This window comes from Pteropus vampyrus, unplaced genomic scaffold (genome assembly GCF_000151845.1).
Source record: "Pteropus vampyrus isolate Shadow unplaced genomic scaffold, Pvam_2.0 Scaffold303, whole genome shotgun sequence".
Lineage (NCBI taxonomy): Eukaryota > Metazoa > Chordata > Mammalia > Chiroptera > Pteropodidae > Pteropus > Pteropus vampyrus.
The window spans coordinates 169,959-183,334 of NW_011889084.1; the positions used below are offsets into that span (position 1 = coordinate 169,959).

At 51.5% G+C, this 13,376-nt stretch overlaps 1 protein-coding gene across 1 annotated transcript in view; it reads right to left on the reverse strand.

Annotated features, from left to right (window-relative positions):
• KIAA0556 (KIAA0556 ortholog) overlaps window positions 1-13,376 on the reverse strand; it is a 179,175-nt gene that overhangs the window by 26,017 nt on the left and 139,782 nt on the right. The window contains exons 16-18 of the mRNA XM_011376974.2: window positions 8,182-9,049; window positions 902-1,624; window positions 4-118 (exon numbers count right to left, since the gene is read on the reverse strand). Of these exons, the coding sequence (XP_011375276.1) occupies window positions 4-118; window positions 902-1,624; window positions 8,182-9,049 (1,706 nt within the window). The remainder of the gene's footprint in view (window positions 1-3; window positions 119-901; window positions 1,625-8,181; window positions 9,050-13,376) is intronic.

The window sequence follows — 13,376 nt, forward strand, 5'->3', positions numbered from 1 at the left end:
CACTGCAGGCCGCAGAGGCTCTCCACGTCCAGGTCAAATGTCTCATCCGAACAGAATATGGCCTCGAGGATGTCGTCATCGGTCGTGAATAAGATCGTGTCTCCAAAGTGCTCCGGGGCTGCACGGGTTACCAGGAAGACAAGAGTCAACTCACCCCAAATCCCAATAATTTGTAGAACAGGAACTCTAACTAATCAACTTTTGTGCTATAAAATCCCAAACCACTAACCGTTCTTGATTTGTGTAAGTGAGATTTGTTATTCTTCACGTTGGCAAATGGAAGTCATGGACCACAAGAACCACATAGATCTAATAAACGGACCTAATCTAATGAGAATCGCTGTGGTCATGAGAAAAGGCGTGAGTGAGGCACTGTAGCAGATGCTATTGGTGTCCCACATAGATCCCTATGGATCCTTTTGGGGTGAGGGGGCTGGGGCCTTACCTGGAAGGACATGGGAGTTATGTCCCTAAGCTGGGAGCCTGCAGGGTTCCCAGCCCTGTCACCTTGCCTCAGGGCAGGACAAATCCTGTAACTTATGCTCCAGAGTTCCCCTTGGGTCAGGCTGAGGCAGGCTTCCGGAAGCCTGAAACCACAGCCTTGCTCAGCTTCCTCTCTTCCATATCCTGCACCTCTCCCTGCATTATGGGGTCTCCTGAGAGCACGCCCTCAATCAGTCCCTTGCAGAAGAACCCCCTGGTTGGGCTCAGACCAGTAACTAGCCGAGGAGTTTAAATAAGGCCAGCTCTTGCACACTCACGCTGCGAAAGGTAGAGAGGGCCAGGTCTGTGAAAGAAGAGAGACCCATCTGTCACTGGTTAGCCAGTGGGTTGTTTTCCCTCAGAGCCTCAGCAAGTAGCAGGTAGGGGCTTCAAGGACGTTCTTACAGACATACTGTACCTCCTGTCAAGGTTCCCGAGGCCTTGGCGATTTCTCCGTTAAAGATGCACTGCGCATCTAGCAGGATCTCAATGTCCTTCACGCCGCGGAAGGAATGTATCCGCGATTTGTTGTAATTCCAAATCCTGATCAGGGCGACGTGGCAAGGGTGCGTGAAGTCAGCGGAGATGGAGTGAGACCTGCCCGGCGTGAAGGGGGCCAGCCAGACGTGCATGTCGTCCTGGGTCCTGTTCACCCCATCGATGAGGTTGGTGACCACACGGGGGTCCTTCCCATAGGCCGGCAAAATGTTGATGTCGGGGGGGTCTGCTTGGATGTTTGCAATTTGCACCGGCTCGCCCTTGGAACTGAATATTTCTATTCCGTTAAGGCCAACGTAGTGCCTGTCCCCCCACGTAGACTTGATGTCGATGACCAAGTGCTGTCCGTAAGGCAGGACGGGGATTTTAAAGTTGCTCCCGTCGTCCGTGTCGATGGAGCAGCTGTCCTGCCCTTTCGTGGGCTCTGGCTTCTCCTCCTTCCAGAGGGGCAGCTGCTCGCTGTGCCGGCTGCTCTTCTGCTGTTGCAGGAACTCGTCCAGGATGTCCCCCTGGAACGCCATGTTGGAGATGCGCCCCCGATGGGAGCGGTCAAAGGCACTGAGGGAGTTCCACGACTCGTGCAGTGTGTGCTCCTGCTCGCTGTGCCCCCAGGACCGTGGCAGCATCCTGGACCAGGTGTCTTCTGGAAGAAAGGGCACAGGACAGGTGAAGCCCCACTAGTGGCGCGTGTGGAAGTGGGGACCCTTAGAGATTGTCTCATCCAGCAGCTCTCAGCTGGGTGCACTCGCCCTCAGGGGGACATTCTAGAAAGCCGTGAGGTCGCTGTCTCGATGACTGTTGACCCTCCTGGCACTTGACAGGTGGGGCCAGGGACGCTACTATCCTGGCCTGCAGGAGACAGTCCAGGCACAGAGCATGGTCTCCTGTCTCAGCAACATTCGGGCTGGTAAAGAATTGTTTATGGTTACTCTAGTCTGGAACCCAGTTGTCTTACAAAAAGCAAAGTATTTGTCAACGTATGTGGAATTTTCTAAGAATGCGACGACCATGCAAATCAAGGGAGGACATTTTGGTTGTGTTGGAACCTTTGCCAGAAGCCATTGCCCGCTTCAGAGACTCTCATGACAGGGCAATGCTGCTGCCTGTGGCCTCTGAGTTAGCAGCCCAAGGGTCTGCTCCTAAGGCTGTCACAGCCATGTGACCTGAACGGTGTTTTCAAAGACTGCCCAGTGGCAAGTGGAAGCCTCGTAAAAGAAGGTTAAATGAAAAAAAGCCAGATATGCAATTTAAGACGTGGCCCATCCTGGTGTGGGCAGCATGCACCCATGTGTTAATATGACCTTTATGGGTGGCGAGTAGAAAGGGCTCTTATTTTCGTCTTTGTCACCTTATCTTCTAGGTTCCCTACATGTATTATTTTTAGAATCAGAAAAAATTGCTTTCGAAAAACCAAACAACACAGGCACATTACGAGGTAACGAGTTTACTTCTACATGTGGCTAAACCGGCTCCCAGAGCGGAGGCTGTGTCGCTAGCATGGGACGGGCGGGGGCCCAGCCCTCAGAGGGACAACTCTGAAGGCCCTGCCCTCCTCGTAGAATGGAATAGCTCCGGCGTGCTCATCAAGCTGCGGCCTGCCCTCACAGCCACGCCATGGCTAGCTGCCATCTAAGAGTGTCATTCTGGAAAAACAGCAGCTGATGACAATGACATTCTGTTTTTTCTCCTTTCATATCATACTGTGCCCTGCACTCCATTTTCTGCCTGTCTCCTAGGGGGCCCGGCTCCATCAATTATCTCTTTTCTCCAGAATCTTCAATCACTCCTTCCCCCACTGGTACCTTCCCCTCTCTCTGCCCGCAGACATGCATAAATCTCTCCTACCTGAAAGGAAAGGGAAGCCGGCCTGGCCTTGTGGCCCCTCCCTTCACCGCAGCCTCTCTGCATCCTCGGCACCAGCATCCTCCCTCAGCCCCCTGTAACCTGCTTCCTCGTGTCGAGTTATTGTTTTGCCCACCCAAGCTCCACTTCCCCTTCTCCTAGCAACAACACCCTGATTTTCCCTTAGGGATCCCCCCGACCTTCAGGCCATCCAGATTAGGCAAACATTGACAGCATCTTTCCAAGCTGGGCTCATGAAAGGGACTAGGGGAGAGAAGGGCTCTCTTTAAACTAGCGCGGCTGAGCTGGTGGGATGCAGGTGTGGAGTTGCTGGTGGCCATTTTGCTACACTGTAGGGGGAGCTGCCTGAGAAGGAAGCCAGCACAGTGAACGTGAGCCAAGAGATGGCGAGAGTCCTGAAGATGTCATTCGAGACCCTGGATCCGGCTGTGCCTGAAGTCACATCCCTGTTGGCTTTCTGTCCCTTGCATCCATGAGTCCTACAATTCCCAAGGCCCCCCCACTGAAACAACTTTTTCCAAGTTCACAACGACTCCAAGTACACAATCTTTTCTCAGTCCTCATTCCATGCTTGACGTCCTAGGCAAAGCTCCTCAGCTTGACAGTTCCCCTTTACCAGCTCAGGACACATTATGCCTTCCCGGTTCTCCACTTCTCCGCTGACAGCTCCCCACTTGTATCATACGCCCCCGCTCCTTCCCACGCCCTAAGTCTGGCTGTGTGCCAAGGCCTCTGCTCCACCCCGTCCTCCCCACACTCTGCACTCACCCGGTTCCTGGCTCCCACACAGACACTGCGCAATGTTACATGTCAAGTTTCGGCTTCTCTCCCCCCACTTCCCATCCCCCGGCACCATCTTCCAATTCCAACAACCCCTTGGAAGGTCCAGACACGTCTACTCTCGCTTCCGACTCCGTGTGCCTAAAACGTAGTTTGTCATCATCCCTTCTAAAGAGCACTGTCTCTACTATACTGAGAACAAAAAAAAATCAAAGAAAATCTAACTCCTCCCCATGTGCCCATGGCCCTGAGCTGGCCCAGCCGACTTCTCTGACCTCGCCTCGCACCATCTCCCCCAACCCCCATCACCCTGCTCCTGCCATGCTGGCCTCTGTTCCACCGGCACACCGGCTCTCTTCTTGCTTCAGAGACTTTGTCCTTGCCGTGCCCTCTGTCGGGAAAGCTCTTTCCTCAGATCCCCGGGAGGCTGGCTCTTCTTGTCACCCTCTTCCTTAAAGAGGCCTGCTCTGCCCTGTTCCTGCTGTGTCCCAGTGCCTGGCTCAGAACCTGCACAAGGAAGTGCTCGGTACATGTTTGCCAGTAAAGGGATGGACAGCTGGCATCACCATTACGCCCCCTGTGTTCAGACCTGGAGGCCGAGGGACTCCCCTCCACCTGCCAGTTTGCCTGCACACCTGTCCTCTCTCCGCCTTCTCATCTGCCATTAAAGAAGACCCCAGGGGTTTCTTCCATCCTTTCCTCCAGGAGTGAGGCTTAACATCTGACAGAAGGAACTTCCCATATGGATCGTCACGACTCCTGTTTATTATGATTTGATTTCCACAGACTGAAATGAATGGCCTGGATCAGTTTGCAAATACACCGAGGAGACAGCACCAATTGTCACATGTCAGGGACTCAGCTTGTGTTTCTCTACCTGAGTGTGCAAGAAAGGCAGGACTTTCCTTTCACTCTGAGTCTGCTTTCTGACTTCTTCTACCCAACATGGACACTCTGGGTTTTAAAAGCAGAGGTTGTAGACTTTCTCCTGGATCTCGCAGATGTGACAGCAGGCTGGAGACCCGCATTCCCCTCTGTCTGCGGGAGAACACACTACTCGCTAGTCCCTGGGAGTTGGGAACCGGCTGGGGTCAGTGCTTTGTCCTCTGCTTCAGTCTGCAGTCAACATAGTCTGGGAGGGACAACTGATATGAGATGATGGGATTGAAGACTCAAAACTATTCCTCAGTTGAGAAGAATACGAACCACAAAGTTCTGCACTTGAGTTTATAAAAATCAATGGCACCACCATGAGGTATGCACTAATTGCCACTAAAACAGGAAATGAAAAAGTATGTAGTGAGAAATAACATAGCCATGTTTATTCTCGGTGAACCGCCCTTCAGTCAGCTGATTGAACAAGGAATGGACACCTGTCCCAACTTGGCCAATCAGCTTCTCTGAGACTTTGGAATTGGCTGCTGGAGCCAGAGTCAGGAAATTATGTCACTCTTGAGTTGCAAGGTCATTTCCTGCTGTGTGCTCAAGGAGAGGAAGCTGATCTCATGAGGACGAGTGAGGGAAAGTGGACCTGCAGAGAAGCAGAGGCAGGTCCAGCAGCCCTGGAGAGACAGGGAGAAGCTTCCTAGGGAACACCCCATTTCTGGTTCCTTCCAATCCCATATGGTGAGCAGCTACACTTCCTGAATTTGGGGGTCCAGAAGCTCCTCAAGCATCCTCCAAATAACACCCCTTTTACTGCTCACACTGGGCTGATGAAATTTCATTCACCTGTAGCCAACTGACTCCTGACGAAGACAGTTCCAAAATGCATGTGTCATTACAACGAGATGCTCTGTTGCACAAAAGAATTTCCAGGCTGTCTCATGGTGACAACACAATTCCCGTCTCAGGGAGGAACCCAGCAGTCACTCATTCTACCAGCATTGATGGAGGGCTCAGCCTGTACCTTTCCAGAAGGGCATGGCCATGGGATTTGGCTCTACGTAATGGACAATTTAAAATTTCCAAGCAACTTTCCTTTTTAGCAAGATTGGCTTAACAAGCATTGAATCTCAAGGGCTCAGTTCTTAATGTGTCACTGAGCCAAGCAGTAAAATGCCTGGAAAGAAATTAAAGAGAGACAAAGTGTTCTGAACTTGGACAGGCTAGAATAGCACCCATCACCTCAGAACTCTCAGAGGCTCTGTGGGCTTGTTTCCCAGGAAAGCTCAGAATTGCCTGGCTCCCCTGGGGTGGGCGGCTGACGATCCTGCAGAAACAGGGCAGCGTTTTGAAGCATGGATTCTGGAGCCAGATCACCTGCGTTCTGCTCTACCCCTTACCGGCTACGTCACCTGAAGAAAGTTATTTAAACCTCACATTTTCTTTATCTGTAAAAGGGGGCTGGCATGAGGATTAAACAAGCTAATGTGAGTACCATGCCTGGATGAGAGCCTGGCTTACTGCAACATGCCCCACATCCAGCCACCACAGTCCCTTCTTCCCACAATCCCTCCTGTACTCAGACGACCCACTGTGAGCCACACAGATCAGACACACGCCATTCCCTCAAAGAGCTTCTCGGCCCTTCTCTTCCACTCTGCCGTCCTCCCCAACGCCCAGTCTCAGAGTTAAGTCTTGGCAGGAGTAGGCAGGGCTGCGGAGCCAGCAGAGGCAGCTCTGCCTGGGAAAAGGGAGCCAGTTGCTTACCACAGGAAGGCACAAAGTCTGAGGGACTTGCTCTAGTGTCCTAAGTGACATATCAGGGGTCTGAAAGAGGCCACAAACTCTCCACATTTCTAAGTGTAGATCTGGGCTCAATGCAGACCTCCGGGTACTGCCTATTTATTAGTCAATAATGGAGTAGATGCTGATGAGACTCGTTAAAAAAATATATACAGTTGACCCTTGAACGACACGGGTTTGAACTGTGCAGGTCCACTTCGATGTGATTTTTTTCAATAAATATGTACAGTAATGTAAATGTATTTTTCTCTTCCTTATGATCTTAATAACAATTCCTTTTCTCTAGCTTACTTTGTTGTAAGAAAATAGTATGTAATGCATATAACACACATACAAACACGTGTTGATCAATTGTTAATGTTATCAGTAAGGCATCCAATCAACAGTAGGCTATTAGTCATTAAATCTTAGGGGAGTCAAAAGTTATATGTGGATTTTCAGCTGCACAAGGGGTTGGCGCCCTGACCCCTGTGTTGTTCAAGGGTCAACTGTACATGGGTTTTGCCTACCGACACACCAAGGGGGCAGGGACGGTGATGCTGATAAAGAGCAGCAGCTAACATCTGTTGGGTGCCCTATGGGCCGGGCACCATACAAAGTACTGCGCTTGTACGGTCTCGCCTGATTCTGCTAGCATCCATGAGTTGGGTATTACTGGCATCATTTTACAGACAAGGAAACAGGCTCAGAGAGGTTTCGGGCTTGCCCGTGGTGTGGGTTGGTGATGAGGAACCAGGATATGTGCCCAGGCAGTCTGACTGCAGGGCTCTTTCCTGAGTAATGCCGCGTAGGGTTAAATTCAGAGGATCTAGGGCTGAGTACTATCTTGGTAGGTCTGAGTCCTTCCTAGACAACTAAAGGGTGGACAAGCCAATGTTGGAATAATGGCCACCACTTGTGGGGCACTTTTCATGTGCCAGGCTCTGGGTACTATTTCGAAGGCATCCTCTCATTCCTCACAACACTGAGAAGGAGGTGGCGGTGAAGGGGGCGTTCATTCTCATTTCATAGACGAAGATGCTGAGGCTCAGAAAGTGCCAGTGCCTGGCTCTATGAGTTCTAGGTCTGTAAGGAGCAGAGTTTGGATTCAAATGGTTTGACTCCCTGTTGCTAGGCTGCACTCCTCCCCAGTAGCCAAATCTGAGTGCAAATATTCAAAGCCCAGCCTTTGGTACCTCCTTTCAGATCTACAGCAAAGTTCACAAAGCAGGTGTGTCCTGCCAGCAGATGTGTATTTTCTTTTTTGACCTGCACAGTGGTTTAAAAATAATCTTGATAAGTCACCAGTGCTGGAAAATAGGAATATTCTACACTTCTGATTTCTCCTGATGAGAGGACAAGGGAGACCTGGCATATTGGCCTTCTATTCCTGGATGCCTAAAAAGAGCTTGAATGCAGTAGCAGCTGCGCCCTTTAGATGGGCTTCTGCTCTCCAATTAGCCACAGTCCTCACCACTCCCTATAGCACTTCTGACACCCAGGTAAGCATCACTTGCTATTTATCATCACAGTTGTGTTATTTTTCTAAGCGTAAAGTTAGGAACAAAGTAAAGTATTAGAGACCAATGTCTCTATCAGAGGTAGAATAACAAAGTCTAGATTGGAAAAGCCATGTACTATAAGAAAAAAAATGAGCAAAGAAAAAAATGAACATATCTTCGTGGCAATGATAAATATATCTATGAGTTTACCATACAAAGTGTGTCTTGACCATTTCACTCATCCACTTATGTAGCTCCTGAGACAGTAAATTTGTGACCGCTGGTTGAGAAGAAACCCCTTGCAGATGAGGAAACTGAGGACCGGGGAGCAAAATGGCCAATCAGTGGCCTCGCCCAGGGATGATGGCACCCAAGTCGGACTGCTTACCTCTGCCTGAGAGCTGACCATCGCCACGCCCACTGCTGAGGGCATCCTTCTTCGGGCCCCTCCTCCCACTAGCAGGGCGCTCCCTGTTGGAGGGCTGGGTAAAGATGTCGAAGTCATCATAGCAGACTTTGGGGGTCACCCTCTGGGCTCTCTCCCCTGAGATGACATTCAAGCTGCTCCCCCGCACCTGCTCACGCCTAGGGCCTTTATCCTTGGCCTCGGTCTCTCCAGGACCTTCACTGATGATGTCACCAATGACGTCCTCTGACAGAAGCCTGTCTTTCCAGTCCAGTGGCTTCCCAGGACTCAGCCAGAGGGGTTTTGGCTTCCTGCTGCCCTGTTTCTTGCCTTTCCCTGTGGGAGAAGGCTGTAGCCAGGACGGGGTTTTCCCTGGAGGCTCAGAGACTTTTCTGCCTGTGAGGTTTTCTAGTTGTTGGTCAAGAGGACAATCCACAGGGGGGGTGAGGGGAGGGCCACTGGGCACGCCTCCCATCGAGGCTGAGGGTGCTAAGGAGCTGAAGTCGTCCTCTAACTTGGACAAATTGTCTTTCACGCAGTCAGGAGAACTCGACCTTTTGCCAAACAAATTTCCTGGTGAGGAAACCTTCCCATCCACTACTGCTCCAGCTGTCTGTGAGCAACTGACACTGAGCTCTTTGTCCCCATCTGTGCCGGCTGCCGTGCAGGCATCTTTGCTTTCTTCTGAGTGGGCATTAACGGTGTTCTCCATTCTCTCATTCTCATTTTGCAGGCCAACCAGGATGCTCTGGTCAGCCGGGGCCTCCCCACTTCCTTTGTCCAACTGGCCATCAAAGATGAGGTTTTTGTTGACATAAAGCTTCACATTTTTGGCACCAATATCGAGATCCTGAAAACACAAAATTTAACAAAATGACGACCTGAGGCATCAGAACGATGTATCAAATTTTGAAAGCAGAAGATAAAAAAGAGAAACGTGGAAAGCTAGAAACGTGAGCTTTATAAAACCACAGCACTGGGAATGTTAAATCAGGCTCGGTCTCATTTCCGTGTCAAGTCTCACATGCTCTATAAATCAAAGGACTTTCACAAAGAGGCGGCCTCAATCGTCTTTGTCATCATTACTCCCTACTGGGACATTTGTGATCGCCTGCTAATTGGTCTCCCTGCTTCCTGTCTCTTGCTGCTTCAACCTCAACTTCACTTTGCCACCACAGTTAATTTTCTACCAGAGCGGATCTGGCCCAGTCACTCCACCTTGTGAAATCCTCAGGTTTTTTTCACTGCCTATAGCAGCTTTCTTTAGAGTATGGTTCCTGGGCCCTCTGTGTCAGAAAAGCTTGATGTGCACATAAAATGCAAACTCCCTGGTTTAATGGGTATCATAGTTTGAGCGTCCTGAAAGCAGAGCCCGAGACAAGGATTTCAGTGCAGGTAGCTCATTTGGCAAGATACTCCCAAGAAGGAGTGGGGAGAGTCAGAGAGAGCAGGAGAAAACCCCCACAAGTTTTTGAGTTGGTCACTGCTGCAGGTGACTGGGACTCCATCCCACTGGGGCCTCACATAATGTACCTCAGAATGTCCCTCCAAAGGTGAGAGGCTGGGGCGCTTATCCACTGACTCCCTTCCCTGCTGAAGGTTGTTCCTGAGGACACTGTGGCTTTGGGAAAAGCCCCGTTCCCCGCCCCTCCGAAGAAAGGCAGAGGGCCTGAAAGCACTAGAGGGGCACCCTGTCAGCCTGCGGACTGCCCCACCTCAGCTGCGGCTGCAATCAGAGAGGAGCCTAAGGGACGTGGTGTGGGGGCTGCACTTGTAACAGGTTCTCCAGGTGATTCCTTTGCGAACCGAAGGTGGACCACCTCTGGCCGATGGGATGAATTCCGAGCCCCTCGGCATCACATGACCAAAGGGTCCCTGGCTGGCCTCATGTCTCTTTCTCCCCTGACACATGAGCCCCGACTTCGTGCAGGTATTCAACACATCTTCATTCATGACTAAAATGAAATCACACCTCCTCCTGCTACTGCCCTATCCATCCGTTCCTCTTTACAAAAAAACGTTTTTAAAAAACAGCTGTATCGAGGAATATAATACAGTAAACTACATTTTTCAAGTGTACAACCTGGTAAGTTTTAACACAAGTATACACCCATGAAATCATCTCCACAATCAAGATAATGAACACGTCCATCACCCCCAAAGTTTCCTTGTACCCGTGGGTAGTCCCTCCGTCCCCCTCCTTAACCATCCTCAGGTGAGCACCATCAGCTTTCTGTCACCGTAGATTAGTTTGCATTTCCTAGACCTTTACGTGAAAGGATTCACATGCTACGTACTCTTCTTGTTCAAGTTCCTCTCATTCGGCGTGATTGCTTGGGGATTCAACCACGTTGTGCATTCGAATTCATAGTTTTACTCCTCTTTCTTGCTGAGGGCTACACCTCATTGCCGGGGCGGCCAGCGTTTGCTCGTCTGTTTGCCTTTACGGCAGACTCCTCGCCGGCGCCGCTGCTCCTCCTCCCTTCCCTCTTGGCCCTGCCGCAGTCAGGCCTTTACCTCCACTTCTCCATGGAACCCACCTTGCCAGGGGCACCGATAACTGGGGTGGCGGGACCTCCTCGTTCGTCTGGGACAATCCTGATTTACTCCTGTCGTCCCGCTGTAACCATTCTTAGAGTCCTCTTTTCATTCTCACAAGTGTCTTGCTTTGGACAGTCAACTTTAGGGCCGGGAGGTTGCCAGGTCCCCTGGGAGACCCCGGTCCTCGGTTGGGCTGCTGCCAGCAGTACTTGTGCAGTCGGCCGCCCCTCCCCAGCGGAGCTCGGCCCCCCGCCTCCAGGCCCTCCACGCTCCTGGTTTTCCTCCCGCCTCGGCGGCCCCTGCACTGGCTCCTCTGCTGTTCCTCCCCTGAGCTGGGCCCCCAGGTTCCCTGCACTCCCTCACTAGGGGCCTTACCTGGGCCCAAGGCCCTAAATACCATCTTCGTGCTGATGGCTCCTGATTATTTTAATAGCCAATCTTGACCTCTCCACTAAGCCCGTAGTGGCCACGTGACCTCTCTTCTTGGATATCTAACAGGTGTCTCAACCTTAAAAACTCGCCCCAAACAGAATTTTTCACTCACTTTTCCCAAAATTAGTCTTTTCCCATCTTAAAAACGGTTGCATCATTCGATCAGTTGCCAAAACCCCAGGAGCCCTCCCCGCCATCTGCTTTCTCACTCTTAGCCAGTCTGCCAGAGGTCCCATCGCCAAAACCCCTCCCAAATCGGACCTCGTCTCCCGGATCGAGCGCTGCCTCTTCGCCCAGGCCACCATCGCTTCCGAGACTCTCCCGTAACCTCTGAATCGGTCTCTCTGCTTCCACTCTGCGCTGCACCCCCCGCCCCAGACACAACACACTTCATTTTGGATACAGTATCCAGTCTTTTTTTTTAAACGACGTATCAGATCATGGCAGCTCCCTGTTTAAAACCAGCGGCGATTTCATGCTACACTGAGCCTATGTGATCTGGTCCCTGCTGATGTCCCTGGCCTGGCCCCTACCGCACTCCCAATATGCTGGTCTGATGCTGTCCCCGTTCCCATCTCGAAATGCTGGGCTGGGACGCTCTGCCCCAGCTGCCCTCAAGGCTGGCTCCTCCTTGTCTTCACAGAGGTCTCCCTGGGCCTCTCTCCACAGCAGCCCCATCCCATCCAGTCCCCTCTCTATCCCGTTACCCTGTTTTGTTTTCTTCTCATCTCCGAAACGGTCTTCTCAGCTTTTTAACTTATGTATTATCCCTTCCCCACACAAAGTTAAGCTCTGAGAGAGCAGAGGCCCTCGTCCGATCCTGTCCAGGGTCTAGCACATACCTGGCACCTGGTAGGCACTCACCAATCACTTTGGAACTAGAAGTGAACAAACAGGTATTTTTCTGTCCGGGCAGCGCTGCTCTCTAACAACGTTCTGAGAGCAAACCTGGTCAGAAAAACGGCAGCCTGCTGGTGTCACCCCCAGATCGTTCTCCATCTTGCTCTTGGGAAATGGGATCAGAGACCCAAGAGGTGTCCATCTACACTTATTCCCCGCCGAAAGCTAGGTGAGTGAGCTCTAACTAAATTTCTAGTTCGCGAAGTCATTGCCATGGAGGCTTCTGTGGCACTTTAGAATGAGACCCCTCGAGCCTGTGTTACACCACAGGAACCCAGCTTCAATCATCCAATTGCAGGATGGCAGACTACTATTTGCCAACTGTCAGAAAAGTCGATTCTCAAAGCACTCTTTTACATGTTTATATGGATGTGTTCTCTGTTTAGCAGAGGCACAGAGCAGGTGCGTGATGTGAATTAATCAGGAAATAGCTATTCGAGAAGGACAGCATGGGCAGCTTTCAATAACTAGTTCCGCAAAATTACTGCCATGGAAACATCTGGTGAGACAGAAACGCTCTCATTGAAAGAGGCTGTGGGATGGTGGGGAGGCCTTCCAGCCCGGCACCGTCGTGAGGTGGGCATCTTGGCTTTCATAATCGGATGTCTGGCTTCCAAAATGTGTTTGTCTACCTTTCTTGAGCAGTCTGGAGCACCACCTGACCTCTAGCCATCTGCTGCCCGGCTCTCTCCAGGAAGTCTGGCTGAGAAGAGACAGGTGGAGGGAAGCAGGTTAGGGAAGGGGTGCACCCTCTGTGCCCAGGCCAGGCAGGTAGGACGGAGGTGGGATAGGGTGGAAACGACAGGGAGTGGTAGGGACTGTGGGGAGCCGGGAGGCTCACGATCTGCCGGATAGTGCTCATCTCTGCAAAGTTGCCAGTGCCCTGCAGGCCAAACAAGGCTTCTCTGTGGGCGGACTTGGCCCAAGGATCACCGGTGGGATCCTGGGAGGGGAACGAGTAGCAGTCACTGCTCCGGGGACACCAAGTGTGAAAAATAAAAGGCCCACGCAGTCCTTGGAACAACTCTGTCTTACACATGGACTCAGCCTTCCCTGAGGTCATGGAACTGGTACAAGGTGAGCCACTCTGGCTGGCATGCCCAAGGTCCTACTGCCGCCTCCCTTTGGGTCAAGTAGGAGGCCTCAGTCTGGGCCAACGCTAGGCTGGCTGGCCACTGGTGGAATCACCTGCACCCGGTGGAACTCAGAGCCCCACTTTTAATAAGTCCCTGTGGACCAGCTCTCTCCTACCCTAACTCTGCCTCCCTCCTCAGCCCTCAGAGGCAATCACTGTGGGCACTGGG